The sequence below is a fragment of the Ahaetulla prasina genome, chromosome 16 (assembly GCF_028640845.1).
Source record: "Ahaetulla prasina isolate Xishuangbanna chromosome 16, ASM2864084v1, whole genome shotgun sequence".
NCBI classification, from domain to species: domain Eukaryota; kingdom Metazoa; phylum Chordata; class Lepidosauria; order Squamata; family Colubridae; genus Ahaetulla; species Ahaetulla prasina.
The window spans coordinates 921,304-948,127 of record NC_080554.1 but is presented as its reverse complement, the minus strand read 5'-3'; the positions used below and the strand labels follow the sequence as shown (position 1 = coordinate 948,127).

Sequence of the window (26,824 nt, the reverse complement as noted above, 5' to 3'; positions counted from 1 at the left end):
TGGTGGTGCGGGAACCACGAGAAAGAGAGATAGAGAGCCCGCCGCGCCGTTCCTAGACGGTCGCCCCTTTGCTGCCCCCAGCGCCCGCGGCGGGGATTGCAGCCTCGTAAGGCGCGCTTCTATGCGGCGCGTGGTCGCCCGATGGCCAAAATTGGGGGTTCAGCTTTGGCTGCCCCCCCCATAAAGCTCCCCCCCCAAGCCTTCCCCTTGCATATGGATTCTCTTATTCTCCAGGCAGGGAAAGGCGTTCAGATATCGTTGGCTATCGGGCATCTTCTTGACCACATCACAGATGGCACCTTCGACAGCATTTTGGTGCGGCACCAATTCTAGAGAAGGTGAGAGGAGGCTGAGTCTGCTGGTAGGGACCCGTCCTGAGAGCAGCGCCTTCCGCCGTGGCCAAGACTGCCTGCCGACCAGAGGTCAATGGCCAATGACCTTGCAGGCGTCCAAAACAGAGATGCCAAGACACCGTCAATGAAGATATGGAAGCCCTGGAGACACAGCTGACCATACAAAGTTCAATGAGAAGAAGGAGGAGGAGAAGAAGAAGGGGAAGAGGGAGGAGGAGAAGGAGAAGAAGAAGAGAACAAGAAGAAAAAAAGGAGGAGAAGGGGAAGAGGGAGAAGGAGGGGGGGAGAAGGAGAAGAAGAGAAAAAAAGGTGGAGAAGGGGAAGAGGGAGAAGGAGGAGGAGAAAAAGAAGAAGGGGAAGAGGGAGAAGGAGGAGGGGAGGAGGAGAAGGAGAACAAGAAGAGAACAAGAAGAAAAAAAGGAGGAGAAGGGGAAGAGGGAGAAGGAGGAGAAGGGGAAGAGGGAGAAGGAGGAGGGGAGGAGGAGAAGGAGAACAAGAAGAGAACAAGAAGAAAAAAAGGAGAAGGAGGAGGGGGAGAAGTAGAGAACAAGAAGAAGAAAAGGAGGAGAAGGGGAAGGGGAAAAGGGAGATGGAGGGGAGGAGGAGGAGGAGGAGGAAGGCATTCAGCGATTGCATCGCCCCTCTGGCTTGCAGGCAAAGAGCTGCCCTGATAAGGCAGGAAGGAACTGCCATTCCATTTCCTGGCGCCTTCTACATGCAAGCTCGGGAACTGGGTTATATAGCCCAGTAACCAAGTTAGAAGCCCGCCAGGCAACTGCCCAACCAGGTGGTGGTGGCTTTTGCACTGCGGATGCCCCGTCGCCTCTTCCATTCTGCAATGCTGGGACCCCAGAAGCGCCTTCTGATGTGAGGCTGCCCCCCCAAATCTGGATGGTTCCGGCCCCCTCCCCACTCTACTATTGCTCGAGAATCGTGAAGACCCCCAGCTCTCCCCCCAGGTCTTGGTCGAGCAAGAGAGGGAGCCTCAGTTCATTGCACTTGCGTCTTTTATCTTTATTTTTTATTGCATCTCTTTTATTGTAATGCCTTTGTTGCCTTGTTAGAGTTGAATCACTGAGAGCCAGGCAGCATCTACGTTTAATAATAATCACTGTGGGCCAATTCGCCAGGAGACGGGGAGTTCTAGTACCGCCTTAGGCATGAAAGCCAGCTGGGTGACTTCGGGCCAGGCCCTTTCTCTGAGCCCAGCCCACCTCACAGGGTTGTTGTTGCAGGGGAGAACAGGGAGGAGGCGCAGCATCAGGGATGTTACGTGCCTTGAGTTACTTGTAAAATAATAAAGGTGGGATAAACATATAATAACAAAGAGATGCTATTCGAACGCGCCTTGTTGGCAGTACTGTAGTGGGGTGCTTCATCCCAAGCTATAATTTATTTATCAGATTTATTTCCTGCCCATCTTGGGTTTCAGGCCACTCTGAGCGGCTTTTGAAGACGCTGGGAAAAAACAGGAGCAAGAGGTGTAATTTTCAACATACTTTATTATTTTGTAAATGTGAATTTTACAAAGCATTTTCTCATTCATCATCACATTTTTTAATGGATTTTTTTTTTCCCTTTACGGTATATGAAATAGATCTGACCACACTCTGAAACTCCTATTAGAGCTCCGCCAAGGGATGACTTTAAACCTTGCTTTAGAACTTGTACGCAGTGACGGTTTAACAGATCGTCAATCAAGGCTTAACGTAACAGTCTTGAGCTAGATATGAGAGAAATGGCACGTAAACAACCAACAGAAAAGAAGTGAGTTAGCACGGCTGAAACGTAATTTTCGGCAGCACTGCAAAAACTTCCCTCTAAGCACTGGAATTATTATTTATTATTTTTTATTATTAACAGTCATGAATTACAGTACTATTGGATACTTTAATACAGACTCTTTGAACATTGTTGTTCCCTTAAGACGCTTCTCTGACAATTGCCAAGACTGACAGTTTTGAGACTCAAGTGCCATCCAAAGATTCAAGTTAAAAATATCTATAGACTCGCGCATAAACTTCTGGTTTGTTTGTTTTTTTAATAATTTCGGAAAGCTCAAAAAAATAGTATTGCAAGGTTTGGCCCCCTCGCCCACCCTTTTTCCCTCCCTCTCCCCCCCCCCCCGTCCCAGTTTTGGTCGCAAAAGTGCAAAAAAGGGGGGTGGGGGTGGAGCAGATTTGAGCCTTAAAAGGTTTGGAAAAGTTTTGAAGCGCCAGTGAATTTTGCTTCTATCCTAGCAAAAAGGAGGTTTTGGCAAATTTGGATAAAAGGGATTTTCACAGCAGGAAGTACAGGAATGTGGACATTAAATGGATTCCCCCCCCCTTTTTATTTATTTATCCCAAAGGTGTTTTTCAAGAGGCAACTGGATCTTCTGGCGGTTGCCTCTTGAAAAGCAACTTTGGGACAACCATGACCTGGATGACTGAGAATCTCCATCGACTTTTTGATTTATGTTTATTTGTATTTTGCATTTCTGGACCCCACCACCACCCTCAAACTTTTTAATCTGCCCCCCCCCCCCCCGACCCCAAAAAGGAGCCTTAAGTTCATTGCAACTATTATGACCGCTGAGCTGGTCCTATTTGGTGAGATTCGTATATCATCTTGGAAGAACAGACCAAAATAGGTCCCTCTGCCCTTCTGCCTTTTGGGAAGCTACAGCAGAAATGCGATGGGCTGAGCCTTTTGTCCAGCAAAGATGTCCTTGAAAAGGGTGCCGCCATCTCTTTAATACCTGGACATCTGGAATTACATCTGGGAATGGCATCAGACCTGCAGAGGGCTCCATGCAAGCAGTTTTGGAGGGGGGTAATTTATCTAGAGAGGGGGCAGGTCATCAAAAAGTCTGCAAAAGGAGCTTACGGGAATCCGTGCCGAGGGGTGGAGGAGCTGCCATGTTTTCTGCAGCCTTTATAAGCGTTCTTCCTCTCTTTGAGACCACCTGGCAAGTAGGGAGACTCTTCGCCCCAATGACTGCCAGGTTCCCCCCCCCCCAAGAAAATGAGTGACAGAACCAGCAGGATTTTACATGCCTTGGGGCTCCACTCGGAGGGCATCGGATGAAAATGGGCAGGAAAAATAAAATTTTATGCCTGTAAAGCTAAGGGTGATCTACAGGTGTCTTTCTTAAGGCCACATCGGGGGTGGGAGATAGATGCACCAGGAAAACACAATTTGGGGCTGTAGTTAGGGGCCGGTGGGGGAAGGGCCCAACATTTTAAAAGTTGAGGTCAATTTGGAGCCAAATTGTTTTGGGGACACACGTTTAAAAAGAGAGAACACAGGGGAAAACAGAAAAAGGAAACGAACGAGTGGAAACCCTAAGAGCAAATCTGAGGACAGGAGAGGAGGAAATCAGAAAGAAAGAAGGAACAGGGGAGAAAGGAAGAGGAGGGGATAGAAGGAGGGAGAGGGAGGGAGGCAGAGAAAGAAGGGGATGAAGGCAACAGGAAGGAAGGAAGGAAGGAAGAAAAGAAGATTTAGTTGTGCGATACATTTTAACATCCAGATTGCTTCTACAGCAATTTCAGAGTAGAATTTAAAGCATTTCCCACTGAAGAAATTTAAACCAAAAAGAGAAAACGGGAACCAATGATCATCAATGTCCAGAATATGGCTTAATACCGACTTTGGAATGAAAATGAATTTCTGGAACCTTAAGTTTCAATTTGTCAAGGGCTTTGTGGTAGACTCCAAAGGGGGGCTTCGGAGGGCAGCCCCTCCCCCTGTCCGCCCCCATGGAAGTGAAGACCACAGATTGGGGGGAAGGGCAACGGGAGACCCGCAAAATCCCAGAAAATGGGACGAGATCCTATCAGGATTCCCAGTCGTGGCCATCGCTAAAGTCCATCCGAGTTTCCTTTTTACAGTCTTCTTTTCTTTAAAAAGGTGCTTGATATAACTTTTCATATACATATATAATATTTATATATATATAATATAATATACACAGGTAATATTGCTAACAGTCAAGCATTCAGAATAAAGGTGCAGACATACCATAAATATGTTTTTTCTCTTTTCCTAGGTTAAATCTACAGGGGTGTCGTTCCCGCCTCACACGGGACGCCTCGTTACAGTCCGAGAACAACTTCTGGGCGCCGATGCCCTTCCCGGAGTCACCTGGCTGGGAAGCATGGGGGTCGGAATCCAACCCAAGACGGGAGCGCCAGGTTGGGGAAGGGCATGGTCAATGAATGGGGGAGGGGGGAGAAGAGGAAATGGAGAAAGGAATTTGATAGGCTATTGAAATAAAATCTTTTTTTTTTCTCCATGGGGAGGAATAGGATAAGGCACTGAGAAAAAACCAGGTTGCGATTAATTTCCCCCTTTGTTTCGCGGTCCTTCATGGCCAAGAGTTTTTTTTTAATTTTGAAGCGGGGTGTGTGTGTGTCACCGTTTTCCTTTCTGGCTGGGAAGGAGAAAAGCCTCCGAGGGGGGCCACCAAGGACCCCGCCCCACATTTCAGGGGTCATTTAGTGCAAGTGGCTGGCCTCCCCCTTTGAAGACTGGGAACACCCCGCCCTGCCTTAAAAACTGTTCACATTGTCTTCAGGTTTTTCCTTTCCCCTCTTTCCTTCTCGTCTTGAAAGTCAGAAGCCACCGAGAAAATCCAAGCCTGACTCTTCTCTCCCCCTCCCCCTCCCCCACAACTCGCCCCCAAAGAAAGACGTACATAAAATTGTGCTTGGTACAAAAATAGATTCGAACTGTGCAACGCGATGCTCTCTTCGGATCCTGTTCTGAACCGTTCAAGTATTTGCTTCCGTCCTGCAACTTTTACCAGGGGTGGGTGGGTGGGTGGCTAGGACAGCTACTGGGGAGGGCAGGGTGGATGGACCATCAGCCCCATGGCTGACTGCAAAAGAAGCTAAGCGCAGGTGGATTTTGTTAGGGGAAGGGAAAGGAGACCACGAGGAGATCTCATCATTGTAAGCTGGGCTGGGGCAAGTTTTTTTTTAAAAAAAAATTAATTTCTAGTTTCTTATTGCTGCCAGGAAAATAAATTGAAAAGTCCTTGAAATCCCCAAGAGGAGGCAGGCTCCTCTTTCATCTCCCTTGAAGCTCAATGCCAAGCAAAGCAGCCAACAGCTGGGAGGCTCTCATGCCTATCACAACCTCAACCTTGTCAAAGCAAAGCTCAGTCGCCACAACAGGATTAGGTCTTCCAGTCGTAGTTTGGGGAGAATGACCGAATGGATTGGGGGATCAGGGGGGAATCTGAAGCCGGCTATTCGCCTAGAGAGCATAATCCCCGACGCAAAGAGAGCAATTCTTCCTTTCTCTCGTAAAGTTAGATTCAAAAACAACGGGGTGGGGGGAATCCATGAGAGCTACACGGCATGCATTTTGCTCGAAGCAGCTCACCCATTCCTGGGAGAAGGAGCCCGAGAAGCCTATGGTTCCCACCATACATCACCCCCCCACCCCACCCTAAAAAATCTCCATTTTGCCCTGAGCAACTAAGCAGGACCGGTTCAGATGCGTCGTTTCAAAAGGCTTGAGACCGATGCGTCACAATCTTGGCGGTCGCTTTAAGATGGATGGACTCCAACTCCCAGAATTCCGTGCTGGCTGGGGGAATCCTGGGAGTTGGAAGCCCACCGTTTTTAAAAGCAATCAAGTTTGAAACGGCTCTAGGTAGGAAACCTAGATATCTCAAAACTACCTTAAACTCAGAATGTTTTTTGCCCAGAGCTTCCTCATTTCCTCAAAATCATCATTTTCTTTGCAAGGGTGCCAGGGGACCAGACTGAAGTTGGTCTTGTCTTGCCCTCCGGGAACCAGGGAAGAAAACGCAAGGAGAAAATGCGTGAGAAGTTGGAGGAGAAGAATGGTGGGAAGGAAAGATATCCCAACTTTTTATACCCACGGGTGCGGGAAATGCAGCTCCCCGTTTCCTACAGCAGCGGTTAGGGGAGTTTTTCCGTGTTGCTCCACAATCCAAGGGCTCAACTCGAAGATCCGAGCCGAGGACCTGCGTCAAACTGAAGTGAATCAAACCAGGATAATGATCAGAGCTAGCTTCTCCCAAGCCCAGATGGGCCGGTTCTTTGCTGCTAAACAGGACGGCGGTGGGATGAGTGAACATAGCCTTGTTCCTTATTTTTTTTGGGGGGGGGGGAGGAACCCCCGCTACTCCTTTCTGTACCAATCTGGGAACAAAGGGGCTCTTCCCACCGGGCGACGCCTTCATCGATCCTAAAAACACAAGCAGACTCAAAAATCAAATTTTCTCAGGCAACGGTAGCAGTTCAGTAGGTAAATGGTTTGATCATATGGGACGGGGTGTTGGTTGGTGGTGGTTGTTGTTTTTTGTTTCTTTTCTAATTAATAAGAACATGCAAGCAGCTTTAGGATTACAGATCCTTCCAGAGAGCGACACCCCACCCTTGGCGGTCTGGTTCATAAGGGGGCCCCGTAGGTCGCCTCCGGCCGTCCCGCAGGAGTTTCCGGCCGGCCGGGGGACCCCGATCCTTCTTCGAAGGGCTGTGAGGTGCTTTGGGTATCGGAAGCCATGGCTTCTGGGCCGGCCGACTCCTGGATGACCGAGCTGGCCCCTTCACCCTCCTCGCTCGGCTCAAACAAGGGGGCGGTGCCGTTGCTCTGGTCGACCGTCACGGTGTTAGTTCTGAGGGCCACAATCGTCCCAGAATCCCCTCTCCTTTCCGTGTAGATCCGTTGTTCAAACATCTGAGCGCTGGAAGGCTGGAATTCGGGGTCCAGGAGGACATTGGCGGTGGTGGAGCCCATGACCGACCGGTACATCTCCATCCCCTCGGGCAGCATGGACTTAATCTTGGGCAGCCATCGCTTCCGCACTCGGCGGGCGTTCGTGCACATGTCGGCCGCAATGACGTTCATCTCGCTTTCCTTGAAACTGGGGGCAAAATTCTGACAATACACTGCAAAGACAGGGTGGGGAGAGGGTTTAGCCGAGGGAGGGATGAGGCTACGAGGGCGGCTCAAGGGGCGGGCTGGGCAATTACGGCCAGGGGAGGTTTCCCTCAGCGGTGTCCAGTAAGTGAGGATCAAGAAATCAAGGGCATGAAAGAAGTTTGAGGAGAGTTCTGGTTGTCTAGACCGGCCATGGAGGGGATAGTTTCAGAGTCTCCACCCGTCTATCATTCATCCATCCATCCACCTATGTAATTATCTATCTACTGTCTGTCTGTCCATCTATTTATCTATCTATGATATCTATCTATCTATCTGTCTGTCTGTCTATCTGCCTGTCTATCTATCTATCTATCTATCTATCTATCTATCTATCTATCTATCTATCTATCTATCTATCTATCATCTACAGTCTCTCTCTCTCTCCCTCCCTGCCTCCTTCATTGGTTCCCTGTTCCCACCTAGCTGGGCCCAAAGGGCCACTCACATCCTCCTACTTACATTTCACAGCATTGAGCACCCGGCTCTCCAGGGGTTTCCGGCTGGGGTCACTGGTGGAAGAGCGGATTCCTGTTCCACAGCTGTTGGCCAAGGTGTTCCTGTTTCCAGAAGAAGCGGGAGGGGGGGGGGGGAAACCTCAGGAAAATATGCTTCCTTACAGGTAGATCTCAATTTACAAGTTAGCCTTGCTGGTTGGGGAATTCTGGGAGCTGGAAGTTCACCTCTCTGACCTCAAGAACAAAACCTCCAACTAAGCCATTATCTCCCACTGCTGGACAAGAGAGCCGGAGAGCTTCAGGCAGATCCTAATCCACCCTAACACAGTTTAAACTGGAACCCAATGCAGTCCCATCTTAGCCATGGAAGCCAGCTGAGTGACCCTGGGCAAATCACCAGGAGACGGGTGAGTTCTAGTCCCACCTTAGCCATGAAAGCCAGCTAGGGAGATGGTGAGTTCTAGTCCTCTAGGCATGAAAACCGGTTGGGTAACTTTGGGCCAATCACCAGGAGACAGCGAGTTCTAGTCCTGCCTAAGGCATGAAAGCCAGCTGGGTGACTTTTGGTCAGTCCTTCACTCTCTCTCTCTCAGCCCAGCCCACCCTACAGGGTTGTTATGGGGAAAATAGGAGGAGGAAGGCATGTTGGATATGTTCACTACCTTGAGCTATTTGTAAACTATTAATTGCTGGGATACAAATGAATAGATAGAAATCAAAATTAAAACAAGTCCTGGTTTCCAGAGTGGTTCTTTTGTGCTCTGCTCTTTCTGATTGTAGGAAAGTATTTTTTTTAACCCGGTCAAAACAATGAAGAGCCGCGCAGATGACACGGCCATCCTACCTGTCGAAGAACGTGGCCAGGAGGCGTCGAAGGAGGACTTTGTGTTTCACACCTGCACAGAGGTGACAATTCATAAGCTGTCCTCGGGTGATGTAAACCCCAGAACCTGGGAAAAAGGAGAAGGAGGAGGAAGGGAGAGAGGCTAAGGACCAAGGCCATGTGAAGGAATTCAATTAGATGCTTTTTTTAAAATAAAAAATAAAAATCAATCATTCCCAGCAGAGCAATTACACCGTTTGAAAGTATTAGTGAGGGAAGCTCCTTGTTCCCAGCCCCCGAGGAATACCTGCCTCGGAAGGCCACGCACAGAATTTAAAAGCAGTGGCCAGCCAGACGAAAGAATGATATATATTTTTTTTGGGTAAAGCCAAATCTTAGTTTATTACTTTATTTATTGGATTTTTAGTGGCCCTTGAAATTACAACAGCGTGAAAAAAAGAACACGGTCACTCCTCACGCTTACGAGTTTTGCAGCCTCCCCTGAGTAAAATCCAGACGCTTGGCAACTGTTGTGCATTTATACGAAGGTTGCAGCTCTCCAGGGCCTGGGATCGCCCGTTGCGACCTCCCCAGCTGGCCTCTGACAAGGAGAGTCGACGGGGGGGGGGGGGGGGAAGTCAGATTCACTTAACAGCCGTGTGATTCACTTAACAAGTTCAGTGATTTGCTTAACGGCCGCAGCAAAAGAGTAGTGACGTCACGGAAGAGTCACTCAACGACCGCCTTGCTTAGAAATGGAACTTCCGCTCTCGATGATGGTCGTAAGTTGAGGATTAGGTGAATACAGGTAGCCAATTTCATCACTTCTGTTTAGCAAAGTTAGGGTTAACCCTAACCCTAGACTTGGTCAGTGGAGAAAAATGCCAAAACCGATCTGAACTGTGCGATTAACTGAGTCCTTCGGGAGATAGGGCGGTATACAAATACGAATAATAAATAAATAAATTAATCATTACCATCATCATCATCCCATCGTCATCGGGGCACTTGGTACCATGTCCAAGGATTTTACAAAACACATCAAGAAATTGCAGCTTCCTGCAATAACACCAGCGGAACCGCAAAAAACTGTGCTACTCGGAACACCGTGCGTTTTAAGAAAATACTCGGTGGATACCTAGGGCACTGGCAGGCATCAACCATTAGTACCAGTCAATGGTATTTGTGATACGTTTTAAAATGTTCAGTTGACTGAGTTTCATGTTTAATGAATAAAAGAGATGATAATAATAATATTAATAATAATAATAATAATCTTGAAATAAAAGTCCTTGCTTCCCTCCAATCGATCCATTCAACTAAGACTGGACTTCAACACCCAGATTGTAAACTTAAGTTGTAACTTCCCGGTTGTGAGTTTAAGGCTTCCGTCTGTTATTACCGGTGATTATAATTATTTCCTTTTTAATGTTTATGGGGCTCATGGCATAAATTGGGCCTCGTTTTGCCTCCAGACGTAGGCCTGTTCGTAAATTACCTGCAACCAATTCAAGTTTTTCTCCAGGATCGCCTTCGGAGTAGAGCTTCGGGTGGCAGCGGTAACCGATCTGGCTAATCAGACTCGCCGGAAGAGCTACCAAATCGCGCCGGATGAGGACGCAGGAGCGGCTCTCCACGGGAATTTGCTCCGGCTTCTCTGGAGGCCCTTGGAAAGGAGGAGGAGGAGGAGAAAAGTCACACTCAGGAATTGGGAGGTCTGTGTGAAAAACTGTTCTTGCAAAGAGTCAGCTGGAAAAGGAAACCCGGTTCTTTTCTGGACTGGCCGAAAGTCACTCAGCCGGCTTGTGTGTCTAAGGCAAGACTAGAACTCCCCGTCTCCTGGTGATTAGCCCACAGTCACCCAGCTGGCTTTTGTGCCTACGGCAGGACTAGAACTCACCATCTCTGGCTTTCTAGCCTGGTGCCTTAAGCACTAAACCAAACTGGACCTGTGATTATTTTATATAATTATTACTTGGTGGATGGATTCAAAATCCAGGTGCTTGGGGGAACTGCATTGCTGGATGGGAATTATGGGAGCTGAAGTCTCGCAATTCTGCAGGCAACCTGGTTTGGAATAGATTCTGAGCGGATTTTAAATCCAGAAAGCCAGTCCTGCAATGCTGGGATTCCTGGAGACCTACTACATTTCTCATCTGGTACGTAAATTGTTTTTATTTATGTATTTATTCTGAAGGAGCAGCAGCAGCTGAAAATTCAGGCTGTACTGCATTCGTATTGAGCACTGGGGTCTCTCACTGTTTGACTGTCCAGGCCGTCCCTGATTTGTTTAATAACCGTTAGTGAAAAAAGTGACTTAGGGCCGTTTTTCACACTTACGGCCACTCCAGGGTCACCTGCTCAAAATTTGGACATTTGGGCAACCGGCGTGTATTTATATCCCGTGACCCCCGTCTGCAACCTTCCCAGCTGGCTTCCGACCAGCACAACGGCAGCGATTCGCTTAATAACCACGGCCCCAAAGGAGCATAAAACGGAGCAAAATCTCACTCAGCAATGGGAGTTTTGGGCTCAACTGCAGTCATAAGCCGAGGACTCCCTGTAAGGGGTGGGGTAGGGGTGGGGGTATAACAAACCGACATCCGGTCCAACCACGGTTAGTGGTATTTCATCATTCCTCTCCGGCTTTCCCCGGGCAGCATCCATCTCCCACCAAAGTGGTTTCTCACAGGAACCAGCAAGTGTGGAAGGATAAAAGACCTTTTCTGCCTTCCGCTTCTCCCTCTTAAAATAGCCCAAGATGCTTATCAATTTGGAAGACAAACACAGCGACCAAAGTCAGAGTCAGAGGCTGGTTCCTGCCACTAGGAAGCTCCAGGTTAAGCAGGCACGAGTGAGTATCTATTTCCAGAACCTCTTCCACTTATTATATACATACATACATATACATATATATATATGCAGGTTTTGGTATGTTCGGGTCTTTTCCCGTGTAAGATTGGAAGTATTTAGGCAACGTTTTGATGAGATCTCACTCATCATCTTCAGGCTTTGGCTTTGTTCTTATGTGAGCAAAGTGTATATATATATATGTGTGAGCAAAGTATATATAAATATTTATATATTTATATATATAAATATATAAATTTGTTTTCTGAGGTTTTCACGGGTGTTTGTATGTAGGTCTTTGGTTGTTCGGGTTTTCTCCCGTGTAAAATTGGAAATGTCTTGGCAACGTTTCGACAAAGTCTCATTTGTCATCTCCCAGAAGTCATCTCCCAGGAGCTCCCAGAAGCACGAAGCTGAAGCCTGAAGATGACAAATGAGACTTTGTCGAAACGTTGCCAAGACATTTCCAATTTTACACGGGAGAAAACCCGAACAACCAAAGACCTACAAATATATAAATATACACATACACACACATACACACACATACATACATATTTTCTAAGCTAAAGAAGAAAAATTTTCTCGGGTTTAATTACAGAGCAGGGACTGTCCCAGGAGCCATGGCAGAAGATCTCAATCAAATATTGTGGTCATAACTCGAGGACTGCCTGCAGTCACCAGAGGCTGAACTCAACTCAAAAGGTCTTCACTCTAGCAAGGCTCAGTTTCATTACTGCTTATAAACAATATTGGGGTTAAGGAATCTGTACCTCGCTCTTTAAATCCACAGAAGGGCAAAGAAGGAGGAGGAGGAAAAGAAGAAGGAGGAGGGGATGGGGGAGAAGGAGAAGAAGAAAAGAAGAAGGAGAAGTAGAAGTAGAAGAAGGGGAAGGAGGAAAAGAAGGGGAGGAGGGAGGAGGAGGGGAGAAGAAGAAGAAGAAGAAGAAGAGGAAGAGGAAGAAGAAGAAGAAGAGGAAGAGGAAGAGGAAGAGGAAGAAGCAGCACCGAGATGTGACAATGATCATCAAACAATCCAATCCATTTCTTTTGAGTGCCGGGTTGGCCTTCTCAGGATCTCAGAGCCTGACTTTCCCTGAGCCTGCTGCAAATGCAACCAGAGACTTTTAACATTCAATGCTAAAACCCAAATGCTCAATATTTCTTCCACCCAAAAGTCAGAAAAACACCTCTCTCCTCAACCACCGTTTGGTGTTGCCCCAAACTTGGCCAAAGCCAACATTTGAGGTCTGCCTCAGCATAAATGCAGGGGAGATAAAATGCCTTTGAGTTCAGAAGAGGTAGACAAAAGCTCGAGAAGGACTAAGGGGGGCATAATAGCAACGGTCCAATATTTGGGGGAGGGGCTGCCACAAGAAGAAGGGGGGGGGTCCATCTGTTCTCCAAAGAACCTGAAGGCCCAGCAAGAAGGAACTAAGCAGAAATTCCTTGACCATTGTAACAATTAACCAGCAGAACGACTTGCCTCCAGAAGTTGTGGAAGTTTTTAAGACGAGACTGGACAACCATTTTTCTGCAATGGTATGTGGTCTCCTGCCTGAGCAAGGGGTTGGACTAGAAGACCTTCAAGGTCCCTTTCAACTCTGTCAATAATAACAGGGAAGGGGAAGAAAACATGGTTACCTGCATAGCTGCCCGTAGACTTGATGTACATCTGCCCGTACTGCTCTTCCGTCATGGTGTCGTAGGCTTCGTCATCTTCCTCATCCTCTTCATTGTGGTAGGACGTGGGGCTGTCCGTGGTCGGGATGCTGCTGGCCCCGGGACTCGTCCGCTCCCCCTGGACATACGGAGCCTGCGGGATGCTGGAGATGAGCGGGCCGAGGCTGGGCACCCCGTAGTAGGAGACGCGGGACAGCTTCACCGCCGTGGTGCTCGAGGAGCTCCCCGCCGCCGTGTCTCGCAGGCCCCCCTCCAAGGCCCTCTTGGCCGGCAGCGGCGTCTGCTGCTCCAGGTTCTCGTGCTTGACCCGGGTGAGGAGCGGGATGGGCAGCGAAGGGGACATGACGTAAGGCATGGACGCCATCTGCACGGGGTTGCATGGGCTCTGGGGCTCCGAGCCGGCCTCTTCGATCATGGCCGTTTGAGAGTCACAGTGGGGCGAGCTGACTTTGAACATGAGGTCGGTCCCTTTCTCCACAATGTGCTGGATCTGCAGGAAGCCCGCCGTGTACATCACCACCAGCTGCTCGCTGGCCGCCATGGTCAGCTTGCCCGTGTAGCAAAAGGAGAGGATCTGTTGGAAGCAAGTGGCCGGAACCGAGCTGGGCAGCTCAAACGCACTTTTGCTGTTCCCGCTAAACAGATCCCGGAAGTACAAACTGCTGGCGGCCAGCACCGCCCGGTGGGCCTTAAAGGCCTGGCCCTTGACCACGATGGAGACATCGCAGTAGAGGCCCAGCAGCCTCTGCTCGTTCAGGGAGCCCAGCACGGTGTTCCCAAAATTGGGGATCTCGATGTGTAGCATCTGCGACATGTCTCCCCCCCCCCGTCCTTACGCCTTCAGCGCCACGACAGCATCCAACAGAAAGTGCATCTATTATGGGAGGGGGAGGGGAGGAGGAGAAGAGGGAAGGAGGGAAACGCTTGGTTGAGTTGAATGCAGGCAGTTCTCAACTTACAACAGTTCACTTAGTGACCGTTCAAAGTTACGAAGGCACTGAAAAAAAGTGACTTAGGACCACTTTCCACAGTTAGGACTACCTCTATGATCAAAATTCCAACAGCAGTAGCACTTAAGACTTATATCCCGCTTCCCAGCCCTTTCTAAGCAGTTTACAGAGACAGCCGATCAATCTGGGTCCTCGTTGGACCAACCTCAGGAAGGACGGAAGGTTGAGTCAACCTCGATCCGGTCAGGATCGAACTCCTGGCAGTGGGCAGGCAGGCTTTCAGTTCTGGTCGTCTTTTAAGAAGGGACTGGACAGCCATTTGCCTAGAACGGGATAGAGTCTCCTACTTGAGCAGGGGTTGGACTAGAAGACCTCTAATGTCCCTAAGTATCCTCAGATGGTCTTCATAGGAACCCACCGGTTCTTGTTATCTCCTTGGCGGCTTGAATTTGGGCCAGCAAGTCTCCAAAACTTTTCTCCTCCATGGAGGAGCCTCTTCCACACTGGTGGACAAGGGACTCATCTTCCAGATTGGAGGGAAGAGAGGAGGGGGAAGGAGGTGCTTCTGTGGGCATCTGCCGGGCTCCCTGCTTGGCACCCCAAACTGAGGCATTTTAAGGCGGCTGTGACGAGGGATGCTTCCTGCACGCATGCAGCAAAAACCGTAAGCAGGAGAAGGAAGTAGCCACCTTCAGCTCCTCCGAGAGAAATTCAGCATCTTTGACTTTGGCAGCTGGCGTCTGACTTTCCCCAGCTGGTGCCTCAAACGGGATTGCACGGGGCTGCAACAATTCCCCCCTCCCACCATCAAAACCCCAAGCCCACCCACCAATAGACCCCATCCCATTTCAACTGGGGGGGGGGTCGTCCCGGCCAGGAAAGAGGTGCTTTCTTAAGAGGAAGGGGAGAGAGCTGGAATTAAGAGCCAGGAAAAGAAGAAAAAAAAGGAGCTTTTTAAACAGATAACCGCATCCCTGGGTGCCAGCCTGGCATCTGCCCCCCCATCCCCCCGTTCTGGGCAGCCATCCCTGGGGGGGGCCCAGCCGATGCGATGCGATGCGTAGCCCCGTGCAGCAAAAACTTCTGCTCTGCTCAGATCTGCCTGCCTGCTTTCCCGCGGACGGGCGGACGTACCTTTAACAGGGATGAAAACAGGAGCTTGGCTCTTCCCGGGAAGCTCCCCTAAGCCAAAGGGAAGAGGAAGGGGCCGAAGGAGGAACAGAAACAGCCGAGCATCCCTTCTGAATCCCTTCCTCCTCCTTCGCCCGGCCGATGAGAAGCTCCTGTTTTTTTCCAGCCAAGTCCGATTTCTCTAGCGGCAGCGGTACCGGCAGCCGCAGGAAGATCCAGGGCTGGCAGTCCCGGTGGTGGCTGGATGGTGGTTGAACGGTTCAGCCGGTTCCCTGCAATGAATAGCAGCCTTTGATAAGGTTCCCGGTGCAAATGCCAATTTCGAAGCGGGGGGGGGGGAGAAAGGGGGGGGGCAGAGAGAGAGAGAGAAAGAGAGAGAGAGAGAGAGCAAGGAAGAAGCTGGGATGGGGGGAGGAAATCAATGCCAGGGGAAGGCTGTGAAGTCTTGGTTCAAGACAGACTTCTGATGAGTCACTGCAGCCCGAACAAAGATGGCAGATATACTGCACCCTGCTGATGAAGTGCTGAGACGATGCCCCACCAGCTACCACCGCCAAAGAGTGCTGGGGGTTTCTTTCTTTCGGCTTTCTTCTCCTCCTCCTCCTCCCACTCCTTCCTCTTCTACCTTTTCACTTTTTTTGGGGTGGGGGGGGAGGGAAGGGAGGGGGAATTTATGGCACGGGTTTTGCATATGAATTGTGCCTCCGTCAAGGGCCCCCTTCCTCTGCCTCTCTCTAGGACATTTGGAGTGTCAGAGCAGTTCCAAGTCTTTCAAGCAAACTGCAGTGCTGATGCAGCTTTTGGGTTAACCCCCTCCTGGATGGAGAGGGATTGAATTGAATTGAATGGCTTCCTTTGGCCAAACGGGATCAGACAGGCAAACACACACACAAATACACACACACACACAAAAGGAATTTTTGTCTCCGGCGCAGAAGCACAGAAGGCTACGTGCAAAGCAGCAGTGAGAATAATAATAATAATAAATTTTATTATTATTATCTCACAAACTGGTTACAAAGCTAGACACGACCGAGTTGCTAAATTAATCCACTGGTCATTATGTAAAAAATACGACTTGCCTGTATCCAAAAAGTCATGGGAACCTAAAGTGGAAAAAGTTATAGGAAATGAGAAGGTCTTTGAAGATCTTGTGGGACTTTCGAATACGGACAGATCGTCCCTTGGAACACAACACGCCAGATATCACAGCTGTCGAAAACCCGAAACATACAATTTATTGACATCGCGGTACCAGGAGATGCCAGTCGAAGAAAAAGAACTGGAAAAAAATCACGAAATATCGCGACCTGGCCATCGAAACTACACGGCTATGGATGAAACATGTCACAGTGATACCCACTGTCATCGGGGCAGTTGGTACCATGTCCAAGAATTTTATAAGATGCATCAACAAATTGCAGCTTCCTGCAATAACACCAGCAGAACTGCAAAAAACTGCACTACTCGGAACGTCGAACATCTTAAGAAGGCCCTTGGTTCATACCTAGTAGGATGCTGGCAGCAACCCATATCAACCATTAGCACCAGTCAATGGTATTTGTGATGCCTTTTTGAATGTTCAGTTGACTGAGTTTCATGTTTAATGAATAAAGATAATAATAGTGATGATGATGATGCGTTGGAAGATCTGCAAGACATACCATTTGCCTGCAAGCAAGAACTGGGGGGCTCAGTTCATAGAAAAATAAAGAAGTTAAAAACTCTGGGACTTTAGGATTAAAACAGACAGGCACTTGCACATAACACCCTGGACTTTACAACTGTCGATAAGAAAGACAAAAAAACCCAAAAACCTGGATAATGGATATGGCAGTTCCCAGAGACAGCAGAAGAGAAGAGGGAGAACTGGAGGAGTTCACAAAATACAAAGACCTTCATTGATAGAAATGGAACGACTGTGGCAAGAGGAAGCGAAGGCAGGACCAGTAGTAGTCACAGGCGCCTTGGCTGCAACTGCAAAACATCTGGAGCTCCACTTGAACGCTATCGTCGCCATTGACTAAATCCCCGTCGATCAATTGCAAAAGGCAGCTTTGCTCAAAAATAGCTTGCACCCCGTGACAAGATCCCCTAACATCACAAACATCAGCAAACAACTGCCTATCCTGGGTGCCTGGGAAGGACTCGATAAGCAGGCAAAACCCCAGCCAAATACATCTGGTTGACTGTGCCGCCAATCGTAATACCAACAAAAGGGGAAGGAAGATAATGAGGAGGATAAATAGTACTACTACCGCCGTACTAGGTTGGTTAATATAGAGAGAACTGGGAGAAGGAGGCGCTTGTGAGGCTGGGCGCATCCTCTCTTTACCGGCATCTCCTTAAACTCTTCCGGGTCATCTTGTTTGGGTCCCCCAGACTCTCCTCCCAGCTAAAATTGGGGGCTCAGAGACAATCGATCAGAGGAGAGGAAGGAGGGTGAAGGGACAAAACAACAGGATGACAGAATACGAGGCACTCCTCGGCTTAGGACCAAAATTAGAACTAAGCCCAAAATTTCTGCCGCTAAGGGAGACATCTGTTCATTTTGTCCCATATTACGACCCGTCTTGCCACAAGCGGTTAAGCAAAGCACAGCGGTTGTTAAGATAGTCACACGGTTGTTAAGTGAATCGGGTTTCCCCCCGTTGACTTTGCTTGTCAGAAGGTCACAGAAGGGGATCGATCGCGCGATCCCCGGGACGTTTGCAACCGTCGTAAGTATGAGTCACAGGCCAAGCGTCTGAATTTTGATCACGTGACTGTGCGTGTGCGCGCACACATGTGCCGCAGTTGTAAATGTGAAGAACGGTCCTAAGTCACTTTTTTTTCAGTGCCGTTTTGAACGGTCACTAAATGATCTGCTGTAAGTCGGGGACTACCTGTAACAGAGTGGCAAGGGAGCATGAGTAGCACCACTTTGGGGGGCAGCTTAATAAAGAGGTGCAAAATTTTCTGCAGCGCGGAAAAGTCAGGAAAAGGATCTGGGGAGAAATAGGGCAAGGATCGTCCCCGCTTCTTTTAAGGGCGGGGGAACAAACTTCCGGAAGAAGCTCGGACAGACGCTTCCTTAATTCATGGAAGGATAAGAGGGAGGGAAGTCCATTATAATCGGACCTTCAGGATTTGGCGATGGCCAACCATCTCATTGCAAACAGTATCGGGAGGGGGAAGAGAAAGCGCATCCCATAATGAGACTGGCAAAGATGCTGGCAGAATCAAACCGGTTTAGATTACAGGTGGTCAGCTAACAAGGAACAGCCAGTATCCTGCCTTCCTACCTCTGCTAAAATTGCTTTCCGGACACCCAGGAAGGAGTTTAGAAATCTGGGTATCCGATACAGGTCATCCTTGACTTACAACCATTCATTCAGTGACCGTTTGAAGTTACAAGGGACACTGAAAAAGGGGACTTATAACCACGATTCACACTGATGACCGTTTCAACATCCTTGTTTTTTTACTGCTATTATTTTAGCATTTTCTGACCGGGTTTGTTTTCTTTGTCTAAACTGGCCTAAAATCTATTTCAGGGCACCGTCATCACACCGTTCACCCGCTCCAAACTTTTGGAAGTTGCGACGCCGAATTTTTGCTCGAAAGCCCAGAACGGCCTCTCTTCTTGCAGATGGAACTACAACTCCCAAGATGCCGCTGGTGGCCCCTTTGGAGAGTTGCAGACCCAAAAGAACCGGAAGGCTGCCCCGTTAGGGAAGGGAACCTTCCGGAATTCCAGAGGGGTCTAGGAGACCTTCTTCTCGTGTTAAGAAGCAAAAGGCCCTGGAAATTTCTCCAGCAACTGCATCCCATCCTGCATCTCCAGCAGCTGCATCCCATGGCTCTTAATTTGGGGTGTGCATTTGGCATGCCCAGCAGGTGGCATCTGTGTCCCAACGCCATCCTTCTCCAAGACAGTCCTTCCCTTGTTCAGCCGAGAAATGCTGCCACCCGCCCCGGGCCGGCTGCAGAAAGGTGCCCCTTGGCACAACGCAAACTCCCGAGCCAGCCTTGTTTTGAGTGAAGGGATGCTGCCCATTGAAGGGGAGATTCCTTCCATAAATGTATTCCAAAACTTTGGGCATCCCTTTAGAAAAAACTCTCTATCCTGGGGAAGAGACGTAATGCAATTGAAATGCTGCAGTTTAATAGCTTTTCTGGGTAGGCTTGGTCTTCACCAATAAAAGAAAATGAGGTTTGTTTGCAAAGTGGGGGCCAATTGGGATCCAGAATCATAAGGGGAGCAAGTGCTGTGATTCCCCCACTCCAAGTGCTGACAGGTTGAGAAAACCTTCCCAAACTTGAAACATGCCCCAGATGTGCGGACATCAACTCCCAAAATTTTCAGACATGACAACACGAAAGTAGGAAATTCTAGGGAAGTAGGAATCGCTAGGAAAGCTGGAAATTGAAAGATGCCTCCAGAGATAGGGAGCTCAGCTCTCAGAATTTCTCAGCTCGCATGGCCATTGCTAAGAATTCTGGGCATCGATGACTAAACATCTGGAGACTTAGAAGATGGTAAGAGTTGAGGAGGGCTTGGTCCACCTTCTCCAACCTGGCGCCCCTCCAAGTTACGTGGAATTTCAAGTGTCACTTCCCTTAGCCAGCATGGTTGTGAGTCCATGATTTCATCTTATTTCGCTGGCCTTGCTTATATTAATTATCTACCTAAGGGGACTGAAGGCCAGCAGGATGAGGAAGGCGCCTCTCTAACATCCGAATTCAAGGTTCAGGGGAAAGAGAAAACAACAGCGCAGATCGAGAGAGAATGGAATCACGTCACAGCACAAGAGAGAAGCCCGTAAAAATAAAAATAAAAAGTCTCTAGGGAGGAGAGCCAGAGGACCATAAGTGGACAGCCATCTTCTCTGCACCTTCCGCTGAATCCCTCGACAAATTATTCACTCTCAAAAGGGTGACAACAAGTCCTTAAGGGGGAAATCAACCGGCTTTCTTTCAAGGCAAATTCCAAGTTCTCTTGATTCCCCAAATCAAGTTAGGGGGCAGCCGGAAAGCTTCAGGAAAGACCACTTCCCACTTTTCCTCCTGCCCTCCTCAAAACTGGACCAAAATAACTCAAGCAAGAGATCCCAGCCACTTTGACTGTCTTCCCATGCACCGAGAAGACGATGCAGACCCCCCTCCTCCAAATTCTCACAAAGGGACCCCTCCCCATTTCTCCAGTCCTGCAGGACTCCCCCCCCCACCACAACCTCAAGGCATCCCCGAGAGAGTTTTATCTCAAGCCCCCCTCCCCAATGACAGCGTTCTCCATGATCCAGACCGAAGGGCAAGATGCAGCCCTCCTTAGGCACCCGGCATGGGGAGAGAGGGGCGAAGGGAAGAGAGCCGAAAGAGAAAGGCACCGACACACTCACAACAAAGCCCCCCGGGAGAGATTCCTCCTTCCTTCGGCTCCTTGCCTGGGGATGGTGGACGGCCTGAGCTCTGGGGTTTCTTCGCCCTCCCTCCCTCCCTCTAGCCACTTACTCTGTGAGTCAGCAGAAAGAGGCATGAGAAAACTCAAGCAAGGCTGCCGAGTCCTGATGCAACCGCAGGGGGGGTTTAAAAGAGAGAGAGAAGAGAGGAGGAAAGCCACATGAAAAAGGCAGAGTGGGGAAGCGGCACACGCCAGCCAGCCCTGCCCTGTGTATGTGTGTGTTATGCAGAAATCCTGCCCCCCCCCGCACCCCTTCTGGAATGCAGAATTAGAATGACAGAATAACAGAGTTGGAAGGGACCTTGGAGGTCTTCTAGTCCAACCCCCTGCTCGAGCAGGAGACCCTATAGCATTCTGGAGAAATGGCGGTCCAGTCTCTTCTCTCCAGTGATGGAGCACCCATAACGTCTGGAGGCAAACTGTTCCACCGGTGAATTGTCCTGACTGTTAATTGTCCTCACCGGGGGCCGTAGTTTGAGGACCCCTGATTTAGTGCAATATAAAAAATGCAAATAATTTTTCTGCAGACCACCGACGTTTTCTCACGGACCACCAGGGGCCCATGAACCACCAGTTGGTGACCGCTGGACCAGCCCAACCGCTGCCCAAGGAAAGATGCGTTATAACCAGGGGTTTCTAACCTTGGTAACTTTAAGTCTCGTGGATCTCAACTTTCAGAATTCTCCAGCCAGCTGGGGTTGAAGTCCCAAGTCTTAAAATTGCCAAGGTTGGAAAGTCATGCCTTATATCTCATTCTGGACAAATGGTTGTCCAGTTGTTGTTTTTTCTTGAAAACCTTTGCAACAGGAGACCCAACAGAAGGTCACCTGGCACTTCCATCTGAATCTCACAAGCCAATGGATGTTCTCACACCTCCCAATGCTACAGCCTTGGCTTAGCCAAAACTTGCCACCATCGTTCTGCGTGTTCTTACATTGCTCCATCACCAGAGACAGAATTAACAAGATGTTCCTATAAATTTCTTTCAAAAAACGGAAGAGAAATCCAGCTATTGAGAGAGCTCAACAGCTGTCCAGATGTTCTTTCTGCTGCCTTCCAGATGTTCCAAGAGACAATGATCTCCAGCTTTGTGCCCTCCAGATGTGTTTTTTTAAAAAAAAAAGAGTACAAGGCCTCTATTTCTAGCCAATATGAGCAAAGGGTGTGGATTTTGGGGGCTGGAGTCCTGTCATTTATGGAAGGCTGGGCGTGTGAATGGACAAAAAAGGTGGGGGGCAAAGATGGAAGGTCAGGGGACCCTGAGGAGACCCTAAATCGGAATCTCACCCACTTCTTTCAGGAGAAACTCAAGATATTTGGAAATTCTCTTTCAAACTCTGCTTAAATCTCCATCGCTAGATCTATGTCTAAGGACTGCAATTCCCAGAATTCCTCTGGCTAGCTGGACAACATCTGGAGGGCACCAGACTGGGAAAACTCTTCCAGAACACAGCTCCTCTCAATATGGTAGGCAACCGCACCTTGCATTTTGTTGTTTCAAGCAGCCCCTTTGGCTAGAATCACCATATTCCTCCTGGGTGCTTTCGATGTGTCATTGTGGGTTTCAGATCCTTAATTTCATAGGATTTCTTCAGCGATGTTTGTGCTGTGGTTTCTGAGACGGACAATCGGATGGGGGAAAGGCAGAGATGAAGACCCAGCTTCTGTCGGTTGATGGGATTTTATGATTTATCCACGATTGGTAACTCTGGGGAGCAAAACACTAGTCTCTTAGCCCCCAAAGGTCACAACTGAAAACAGGAGTGCCCAACCTTGTCAACTTTGAAGACTTGGGGACTTCAACCCCCAGAACTTCCCAACCGGCCATGAGTTGAAGTCCACCAGTCTTAAAATCGCCAAGCTTGGACACTCCTGCCTAAAGCATGCAGCCTCAGGAACCTGGCTTGTGTGCGCAACGGTCTAATGACCATCAGATGGACTTGGGTCTACTACAACGTCTGAACCTCCACCATGCTAGTAGAGGCAGCTCACTTGAAATAACACAACCCAGGGTTTCACCCCAAAACATGGACAGTAGTGAAAACAGAGGTCTCCCCAAGAAGACCCTTGATGTTGATGGCAGAATCAACCTGGCCACCGAACACAGAATTTGCTTTTGGTTGTTATTGTTAATTGCGAAGTCGTATCCGACCTATTGCAACCTCATGGACAACGATCCTCCAGGCCTTCCTGTCCTCTACCGTCCTCTGGAGTCCATTTAAGCTCATGCCGACATTCTCTGCCGTCCCCTTCTTCTTCTTTTGCCCTCCATCGTTCCCAGCATTAGGCTCTTCTCCAGGGAGTCCTTCTTTCTCATTAGGTGGCCAAAGTATTTGAGTTTCCTCTTCAGGATCTGGCCTTCTAAAGAGCAGTCAGGGTTGATCTCCTCTAGGACTGACCGGTTTGATCACCTTGCAGTCCAAGGGATTCGCAGGAGTCTTCTCCAGCACCAGAGTTCAAAGGCCTCCATTCTTTGGCGCTCAGCCTTCCTTATGGTCCAACTTTCACAGCCATCTATTGCAACTGGGAAAACCAGAGCCTTGACTATACACAGTTTTGTTGGCAGGGTGATGTCTCTGCTTTTTAGTACTCTTGTCTTCATTTGCCATAGCTTTCCTCCCCAGGAGCAAGCGTCTTTTAACTTCTTGGCTGCAGTCCCCATCTGCGGTGATCTTGGAGCCCAGGAAAATAAAATCTGTCACTACCTCCATTTCTTCCCCGTCTATTTGCCAGGACTGCTTGCGGTAGAAGACACCAATTCTGGTCCCACCCAACGTTCCTTCAAGATGGCAAGTTTCAAGCAGCTAACTTCTCAGGTCCAGAAGATTTTCCCATGATCCTTTTCAACCGTCTTCCCTGTTTTGAAAAGTTCCCCTTTGGCATCATGCTGTAAAAAACACTGGGTTTCAAAGGGTTGTTGTTTTTTTTCACTCTGGCCACCTCTTGACCCCGTGTCCTTCCAGATAAAGACAGAGTCCTCATCTCTGGTGGGAATCTCACAGCCAATGATTAGAAGCAAAAGTTCCCCAGGAATCACTCAAGGGTTGAAGTTTAAATGTCCTCCATCCCATCAAGTCAAACAAAAACAGTAAAAATACATTTAAAATACAACCAAAATAAATGAAAGTTAAAAAAGTACAAGAAAGCGCTTTGTATTAACCTATAATATTAAACATATGAAAAATAGGAACTGGGTATGTCTCGTTCAGGGGTCAGCAACCTGCATCCCTCTGCTGTGGCTCCCTGTCACTCAAAATATGCGTCACAACCGCCAATGTGCGACACCCGCAATTTATTGAGCTTTTCAACCTCTGGTAACCCAACCATGGATAAATCCAAGAGAAGAAAAGTTTCAGAAAAAAACAGAACGTTTAATTCAACTATATATATTAGTTTTGTGGCCACTCAGGAAATAGTCAGGCACGGGAAGGGTTTTGTGGCTCTTGGCGTTTTCTTTTCTGTGGGAAACGGGTGCAAATGGCTCTTGGAGTGTTTAAGGTTGCCAACACCTGGTCTAGTTTGATGAAAAGAAGGACTTGGGGAGACATGATAGCAGTCTTCCAATATCTCAGGGGCTGCCCCAAAGAAGAGGGAGTCAAGCTATTCTCCAAAGCCCCTGAGGGTAGAACAAGAAGCAACAGGTGGAAACTAACCAAGGAGAGAAGCAACCTAGAACTAAGGAGGAATTTCCTGACAGTGAGAACAATTAACCAGTGGAACAACTTGCCACCAGAAGCTGTGAATGCTCTGACACTGGAAATTTTTAAGAGGAGACTGGATAACCATTTATCTGAAGTGGTGTAGGGTTTCCTGCCTAGGCAGGGGGTTGGACTAGAAGACCTCCAAGGTCCCTTCCACCTCTGTCATTCTATTCTATTCTAAGGCTGTCAGGAGATTTCCCCAGGCCACTTGGCAAAACCACGATCTGAGGGCCTTCTTGAAGGCCACATCCAGAGAGAAGATGAAATAAAAATGCAGCAAAGGAACAAATAAAAGCAACAAGCCGGGCTATTGACTTAGGTATATTATCTTTATATAAAACTCTACCCTGCCCGTCTAATGCAGATGTGTCTCTCAGGGATTACATAAGCTAATAAAATGCATTTAGGGCAGAACAGAAATCTTGTTATGGAGACATTTTAAGGAGCGTGTGACACACAACCTCCAACCGTTTCTGGGCATGGCTTGCTGCGAATTTCCCCCCCCGTCGGGCACCCAACGAACATCTTTGGCCCCACGAGTCTCTAAACTCCGCCGCCCACGTGGGAATTGGGAGCATTGCGGCAATGACGAAAGTCATTTATGACCAGTCCTCGCACTTAGGACCGTCGCAGTATTTCCCCACGGTCACGTGATCAAAATTCAGGCACTCGATGGTTGGCACATTCTCAGAGTCGTGTGACCTTCCCAGCTGGTTTCCAACATGCAAAGTCAAAGGGGGGGGGGGGGGGAAAGGTGTATTCGCTTAACAACTCTTTGATTTGCTTAACGACCGTGGCAAAAAAGACTCTCATATCCGTAATGCGTGACTTATTTAACCACCCCACTGCTTAGCAACGAAAATTCTGTTCCCAATTGTGAACGTACGTCAAGGACCGCCTGCCATCTTTTACCTTCAAATTTGCAAACTCTTCATAATACAATTTTTGGGATTCCACAGGGGCCGGTTCCTATCCCTGGGTAAATTCTAGGTACACTTTTTCCTTTTTCTCTTCCAGCTATGTTGAAGTCGAGAGATTTTTGCTAACCAGAGAACGGAGGGCAGTTTTTAATACTTTTATTTTCTTTGATCCCGGGTGGAGCTCAAGAGAAGATTACTGCTCACCTGTCCGTTACCCACATCACTCAAAAACTCAGCAGGTGGTGGTGGGGAAAATTAAATAAATAAATAAATAAAAATTGCAATGCGCAAACAGCCTTTTCAAAACAGCCGAGGGGGCTGTGCCCACCAGCGCGTTTGCTTAAAGGCAGAGGAGATAGTACATAACTCATTCATCTTTAATATTCATAGCCGGGTTGATTTGCATATTGTGCCATAAATAGTCGAAGCCGAGGTGAAATATGAGGTGCCCCACTTGCATTCTTAATTCTGCCTAAAATCAAACGTTCTTTATCTCTTAGATGGGTGTTGTGATTTATGTCCCTTGTCTTGCAACTGTGGGATCCTTCCTTCCTTCCTTCCTTCCTTCCTTCCTTCCTTCCTTCCTTCCTTCCTTCCTTCCTTCCTTCCTTCCTTCCTTCTTTCCTTCCTTCCTTCCTTTCCCACCTGCACAGCAAATGAATTTGCACCAGAGACGGCGGCTCCCTTTCTGGAATTATATCCTCCTCAATTTAATTTGGGAAATTACAGGGATCTGCACGAATCCCAGCAAAAGCTTCATTAAACTAGAGGCGGTCCTCGACGTACAACCACAGTGGAGGCCTCACTTGCTAACCGAGACATTTGTTTGGTGAATTTATCCCCATTTTACGACCAGCCTGGCCACAGTTCTTAAACGAATCCCTGAAGTGGCTAGTCACAGTTAAGTGAATCTGCCTCCCCCTTAGACTTTGCAAAAGGGGACACCCAGGACAACGCAACCGTCGTAAATACAAGTCCGTTGCCATGGTTTTAAGTGTGAAAAATGGCCCTTATGTCGCAACTTCGAACGGTCACTAAATGAACTGCTGTAAGTGGGGGACAACCTGCGGATGCCCAAAGAGGAATTTGGACCAGGCCCATAGCAAAGGTCAGCATGACGGGACCCATGATGTGCTAGTGGGCAAGCATAGGTAGTCCTCGACTTACAACTCCTCGTTTAGTAACCGTTCGATGTGGTTGAAAAAAGTAACTTACGATTTGGTCCTTGCACTTACAACCAGCGATAGGATTCAAATAATTTAACAACCGGTTCTCTGCCCTAATGACCAGCTGGGTAGGTGTGGCTCGGTGGTCACGTGACCGTGTGGGCGTGGCCAACTCAACGTCACTCGCGTCGATGGGCGCTTCGCCTTAGCTGTTAACAATGTACTAAGGGTTAACCAGAGAGGCAGTTTCTGTAAGCAGGGCAATAAAGATGAGGCTAGAAACACCACCAGAATGTTGCCTTCCTTACAGGATTAGCCCTGTAAAGTGGAAAAAAACAAAATAAGATTTCTTCCAACAACCGGTTCTCCGAACTGCTTAGAAAGTTAACAACCGGTTCTCCCGA

The 26,824-nt window shown here is 48.5% G+C and overlaps 1 protein-coding gene across 5 annotated transcripts in view; it reads right to left on the bottom strand.

Annotated features, from left to right (window-relative positions):
- Positions 1–5,325: 5,325 nt before the first annotated feature.
- Positions 5,326–26,824, bottom strand: part of NACC2 (NACC family member 2) — a 55,684-nt gene continuing 34,185 nt past the window's right edge. For 4 of the 5 annotated variants that reach the window (XM_058159349.1, XM_058159351.1, XM_058159350.1 and 1 more), the window contains 6 exons: positions 15,194–15,462; positions 13,071–13,983; positions 10,075–10,242; positions 8,598–8,703; positions 7,758–7,855; positions 5,326–7,264 (listed from right to left, as the gene is read on the bottom strand). In XM_058159349.1, coding sequence (XP_058015332.1) covers positions 6,765–7,264; positions 7,758–7,855; positions 8,598–8,703; positions 10,075–10,242; positions 13,071–13,923 — 1,725 coding nt within the window. In that variant the 5' untranslated portion in view covers positions 13,924–13,983; positions 15,194–15,462 and the 3' untranslated portion in view covers positions 5,326–6,764. Of the gene's footprint in view, positions 7,265–7,757; positions 7,856–8,597; positions 8,704–10,074; positions 10,243–13,070; positions 13,984–15,193; positions 15,463–20,571; positions 20,647–26,824 lie in introns of those variants that run through there. The other variant, XM_058159353.1, reaches the window with a different exon arrangement.